The 6,176-nt window shown below is 44.7% G+C and overlaps 1 protein-coding gene across 1 annotated transcript in view; it reads left to right on the forward strand.

Moving 5' to 3' along the window:
• DDX17 (DEAD (Asp-Glu-Ala-Asp) box helicase 17) overlaps positions 1–122 on the forward strand; it is a gene marked incomplete at its 5' end in the record, with an annotated part of 12,809 nt that extends 12,687 nt beyond the window's left edge. The window contains one exon of the mRNA XM_010134120.1: positions 7–122. Coding sequence (XP_010132422.1) covers positions 7–29 — 23 coding nt within the window. The remainder of the gene's footprint in view (positions 1–6) is intronic.
• Positions 123–6,176: the final 6,054 nt, after the last annotated feature.

The following is a 6,176-nucleotide window of genomic DNA, read 5'->3' on the forward strand; positions in this document are numbered from 1 at the left end:
CCCCGCCCCCTCCCCCCTCACGCAAATGAGACCACTCCACCAGTGTAGACCTCTTGCATTTAAAGGAACCTTTTCTTTCTCTTCTTTCCCATTGTGATGTGTCTGTCATGCAGATTAGACTTAGAGTTCACCATTCAGATCCCTCAAGCCCATCAGAAGTGGCCCCCAGTCCACATTACTGACCCTCTTTTTTTTTTTTTTTTTAAGAGATATATATAGTTGACTGGAAAATTTATTATTTTTTGTCTTGCATGTTGAGGAAATTGGAAATTTTATTTTCTCTAAAAGAAATGGGTATAAGGCAGATAGGTCCCAGCTCGATCATCTTGGTTTGTCTGAAAAATCACTTTTGAGGGGAGGAAGTTTCTATTCTGTAACGTGTTAACTGAATTTCAGGAAGTATCAAGAGAGGTGGGAAACTTTGGGAAGCCAAAAAGCACTTCATTTAAAATGATAAATACAAGGGAGCAATGCTCACTTTCTTCTAATCTTAATTATTATTGTTTTTTTTTAAATAGCTCACTATTATTGCTTGTAATCTATCATAGGTGACTTGCTATAGGAAAACTCTGCTCATTTTTCTGAGCTGGGCGGTGTTCAGAGTAATGTCCCAGGGCCATGGTTGGCATTTTCTGCAGCGCTGGAAGCAGCGGCCCCATCTTTGGTACCTGTAGCAGCCTGCAGTAGGGAAGTGGGCATTAAAAGCCCATGTCTGAGACCAAACCTGCCTTGAATTCGAAACCTGAAAACCATATAGTTGCTGTAGGTACCGCTGCTATAAGTTTGGCCAAGGAAGTTCTTTCTTTTTGGAATTGTTGAATTACAGCATTGCAAACGTATGGAGCCTGGTTATCCTTAAATTAGTTTCTGCTTTCCAATTCCTGTTGGGTTTATTGAGAGAGGTTTTATGTAAGAGCCCAGAAACTAAACCGAACTGAGAACAACGTATCTTGTTTGTCTGTCCTTCAGGAACAAACTACCTTTTACGGGGAATGTTCTGAATGCCGCTACGCTGCATAAAATGTGACAAGAGTTTTCCACACTTAAGAGCTTTGAATAGGGTGGGCTTGGGGTGGGAGGGGAAGGGGAGGAAGGGAAGAGGAGGAGGAGGAGATTGCCTGGAATCTCCTTTCCATGAGGTAAGCGGTGAGCTGATTAGTGCATCTTGATTCTGAAGCTTTATTTCTTATGTACTTTGCTCTGATTATTGCTTTTTCTGGCTTTTGAGTGCATTTCCCTGCTCCATTGGTCCCTTTGAGCTGAGCTCTCCCAGGTAGGTAGCATTTTAGAAAATGTTAGAGAAGAGTGAAATTTTAGTAAATACGTAAATAAACTTGTTTATTTTACAGGCTAAGGTGGGTGTGTGGGGGGGTTCCCTTTAGTAAAGCATGTTGTTGACTTGTTATTTCTAATACCTAGACGGTTCAGAGACAGTAGATGCTAACAGGAGTTGGCTGCTCTTGATCTGATAATATGGCAAAGAAATGGACACATCTCCTGGTTTGTGAGGCATGATGTTTGCATACCAGAGTGCAGGGCTTTGGGTTTTTGTTTTCTGTTGGCGTTCTTGCGTATCGATGAACAAGGCAGCCTGCTCCTTCTGTAGCAGAGTGGAACTTCTTATAGCCCAGGAAAAGAGTTTGCTTACATAGAAGTTCTTTCTTTTTTTAAATTTTATTTCTTCCCTGAGTAAACTTTTGGGGGGATGAATGCGCATTTTTTTGTGCAGTACACAGGTAGGTTGCTGACAAACGGGGAACAGGGAGAGATCTTCCAGAACCTTGATTCTTTCATCCCATTTTCTAATTCTAATGCTTGGGCGGGAAGTTCCTTTGCTTGTGTTAAGTGAAAGCCGGAAACATTTTATTTATCCAGATACTGACTGATTTATCTTTGGCCTCTCTCACAAGCAAATGTAGAGGGTTTTGTTTTGTTTTGTTTTGTTTTGTTTTCTCCCCCCCTCCAAATTTGCAAGTTCAATGCAGAAGTGTGTTTGAGGGCTGTATGAGTAGGACATCTCACTGACTGGCTTTAAAAAGGGTCTCTGGACCACCAAAGCTGCCTTACAGTGTGCTATAGCTTTCACTTCCTTTGAGGGGGACTTGTGCACGTCTAAATGCCTATGCCAAGTCTTGCAGTGCTTTATCGCCATCGAGGTCAGCTGAAGTCCAGGGTCTCCTTTCAGTTCAGAGTGTTAACCAGTCTGTTGAATGCATAAATGCACCATGGCATGTGCTGCCCCTGTCCCACCTGGTGCTCGCTGCTCTGTTCCATATACCAGCTGGAGGGCCCTTGTGGATAAAGCATTAGCGCCTAGTGCTGTTTGCCTTGTTTTCAACCTGTAAAAGTTTGTGGGACTGTTAAATGAGTTGGGTGTTTCCTCCCCTCCCACTTCCTGAAGCAATTTACTGTTTGGACTTCTCTGAACAATGGAAGGGTTAGTGGCTTTGTGTGGGATCAGCATCTCGTTTCACACACCTGCTGGTCTCTGAACACATTCCTGTTGTATTAACGAAGACTTGAATTGAGAGATTCATAGATCTGTGGTGTTCAGACACAGGATACTAAGAGCTATGTTACTATTCTTAGTTTGTAAATTGTCCTTTTGATACCATCTTGTTTTCTTTTGTAGGTATAAATAAATACACTGTTGTCAATAAATTGTGAGCTTTGTCTTTATTTTTGGAGTGTAAAGCCATCTTCGCTCCTCTTCTTCCCAGTTCTTTTAAGAAATCAAATTCAACGAGTCGGAAACGCCTATAGATAGCGCACGGAATTTTAATTGAAATGGTCCCTGTTTGTACAATACAAGGAGCTGTCACTGAAAGTGAGTGAGCAGGGAGGATGTTCGAGTACTTGTGGAATCGGAACATTGATGTTACTTGAAGGGAACATTTTTTTCTCAATGTTAAAGGACCTAAATAGAATGAGGGTCAGACAGCGTTAACTTTTAGGAGGATGTTGTTAGTTCATACAGAGTTAAAGTACAGTTTGCAGCTTCTGCTCTGTCAGATGTGGCCATGTGTGAAATAGATCAGTGGCCTTTGTACACATCAGACTTTGTAGTACCATGTTGCTTTTACCACAGGCACTCGTTAAAGGGCTGATGGACTAAATCAAAGCAGTGACAGTTTCTGTCATACTGCTTGTGTTGCCTCAGGGGCAAGGTGCAGGCATGTTTTGGAGGATCATGCTGGGAAGAGCTGGGAGAGAATAAGTTGCACTACTTCAGTATTGGCCAGCACTACTTACTAGCACCAAACTCATGTGAGTAGAAATAAAAAAAAAAATGAGGGAAAGTCTCATACAGATGAAAAGCATATTGGCTTTCCAGGCCTCATTGTCTTCCTGGTGATGGAGTGAAACTCATCTCAGCCATCCATTACTCAAAAAGGGCCAGGAAAGGAAAGCTGTGATATTCAGAGCTTCATTCTTCGACATTCCTTGCATTGTCTGTGGAAACATCTTCAAACAGGCATGGGAAGACTTAGCTTCTTTCCTTTTAAGACTGTGCAAAGAGAAGGAGAAAGTAATGAAGAAACTTTGGGGAATCCAACTGTTTTCATTGTTTCAACAATTTTTTTTGAACTTGCAATGTAGAGTGACGATTGCCAGGTTTGCAAGCGGCAATGAGATGATGGCTATCAAATAAGCTTTGGGCATCCTCTGTGTGCTCCCGTAGGTGAGTAGGAGGGGAGCTGCACTGCCTTCAGGTAGCACAACCACTGGTCCTCAGTTACAACTGCATGCTAGCAGCTCCAGAGAATCCTGCTCATTGTGGAAGGAGCATCTAGGAGGATTTAGTGAGAAGGGCAAAATAAAGGAGTCCTGAGAATCTGTTTCCTTGATGGGAGACACCCACTACAACGTTGCTTTTAAGGTGGGGGGCAGTGGAAACTCCACAACCTGTTTTTTCTCCTTTATGCTAAAGGAAAAGATTCTTGTTTCCTTCTCCACGGTTTCTCGTACATGGATATGCTCAATTTCTTTTTTTTTTTTTTATGATCTAGTGTGGAATCTACTGTTCTATCCCGAGTACTTCCCCCCTCCTTTTAATAGAGAACATGGGCTCAACAAATCTCTGTGGCCAGATCCCACCAGAGCCTCCCCCCTTGGTCATTTGGTCCGATCTGGAAGCTGGGATGGGAGGCCTCTTGAGAATACCAGGGCCCCAGCGGGCTTAGGTGAGGTGGGTGAAGTGGCTGCCATGGTCAGCAGAGCAGAGTCCATCTGTCAGCCTGGTGCTGGTGGCGTGCCCCAGGGGTGGGTACTGCTCAACACCTTTGTTTGGTGCTTGGGGGAAGAGCAGAGTACACCCTCAGTGACTTGCTGATGCTGCTCAATGGAAGGAAGCAGCTGATGGACCAGATGGGGTCAGAAGGACCATGCCACGGAGACATGGGTTGGCACGGGCCTCCTGGAGGTCAGCAAAGGGAAATGCCCCATCCCGCCCCTGGGGTGGAACAAGATACACAACTAGTTTATGTGCTGGGAGCTGCCAAGCTGGAAAGCAGAAGAACAGAAATGGCCCTGGCTCTGCTGGTGGGCACCAAGTAGAACACAAGCCACCAGTGTGCCCTCATGGCAAAGAATGCAAACAGCCTCCCGAGCTGCATCGCCATCAGGCGGAGGGCAGTGGTCCTTCCTCTGCTCAGCTGAGTAAGCAATGGGTCCAGCTCTGGGCTCCCGGTAGAAGGGACAGGCACATACTAGAGCAAGTCCAGAAAGACCATGAGGATGTTTAAGGGACTAGAGCATCCCCTGTAAGAGCACAGGCTGAAAGCTGAGACTCCTCGGCCTGAAGAAGGCTGAGGGGCATCTTACCCATGTGTATAAATGCCTGATGGGAGGAGCAAAGAAGACAGAGCCAGACTCTGCTTAGCGGTGCTTAGTGCTGGGGCACTAGAGGAACAGTGGGAAATTCCACTTAAGATAGAAACCGCTCGCAGGGAGGGTGGTCAGGCGCTGGCGCAGATTGCCTAGAGAGGCTGTGGTGCCTCCATCCTGGAGATACTCAAAACCTGGCTGGACAGGACTTCGAACACCCTGCTCTAGGTGACCCAGGGGGGTGACTAGATGACCCGCGCCCCTGGCTCATCTCAACCTTAGCCGTTCTGTGAAATGCAAGATTTTGGGACCTAAAAGCTTCCTTGGAATATCTTCCAGGTCTTTGTGCTAAACAGAAAGGAGATCATCTAGTTTTGAAAACAAGATAAAAGAGAAGTTTCCGTCTATTAAAAACCCCTTTCCAATACTTTGGCATGGGCTCTGAAGCCTTATTAAACACAATTCTTTATATAACACATCTTTGCCTTTTTTTCAGCATCGCTGCCCTTTTGTCTGAGCTTTTCAGTGCTAGAAATGTTTGAAAAGATGTTTCATTTTTTACAAAAGAGTAAGAGATGCAACCTGCTATAATATTGCTGGTTTCATAAATGACTGCAAAGCATTTGCATATCTTCAGACACCTTTTCTCTCCTGTGATCCAGAATATTTGTGTAAAAGAAAAAAAAAAGCAATTCTATTCCTGCCGTGATGTCCCGGGGACAAATGTTTTTTCTTCTGTCTCCTGGATTGTCTAAATTTTGCAGCTCTGTCACTAGTGACGCGAGACTGAAAGCCAGCAGTTGCTTTTCCCCCCTCCTTTTGTTCCGCCATCCACAACCACAAAGGGAATGGATTTCTCACAAAATACAGAAGGACACGGGACGTGTGAATTGAGAGAAGCTAAAATGAGTGCAACTAAAATGGGAATTAGGGTTCTTTTTAAAAAAGAAAGGAAGGAATTGATGTGGAGCACCTTGATGGCAGTTTTACAAAGTGCTTTTCTGGCTACGACAATGTTTTGATGACAGAAGGAAGACTTGAAGTGCCAAGGCCAGCCACCTGCTCAGTGCTCCTGTCACCTCTCCGTCAGCAGGTGTATTGCATGGCACTGCCGAAGATCCATCCCTCGAAACTCCGAACGCAGGCCCTCGCTCCTGCTTTTGGCAGACTAGTTCAGGAACGTGAAGAAGGAAGAAAATACTTGTTTGCTCGGCTAGATTTCATCAAATTCCATCCTTTTCAATGGAAAAAGTGTTTTAAAGCGCACACCAGCCTCAGTGATCCATGGCACGTTCTACCAGATGTCATGCTAGCTCTGGTATGTAGCCATTTACCAAAGCACAGCACTG

Source organism: Buceros rhinoceros, unplaced genomic scaffold, assembly GCF_000710305.1.
Source record: "Buceros rhinoceros silvestris isolate BGI_N320 unplaced genomic scaffold, ASM71030v1 scaffold11404, whole genome shotgun sequence".
In the NCBI taxonomy this organism is placed as follows: domain Eukaryota; kingdom Metazoa; phylum Chordata; class Aves; order Bucerotiformes; family Bucerotidae; genus Buceros; species Buceros rhinoceros.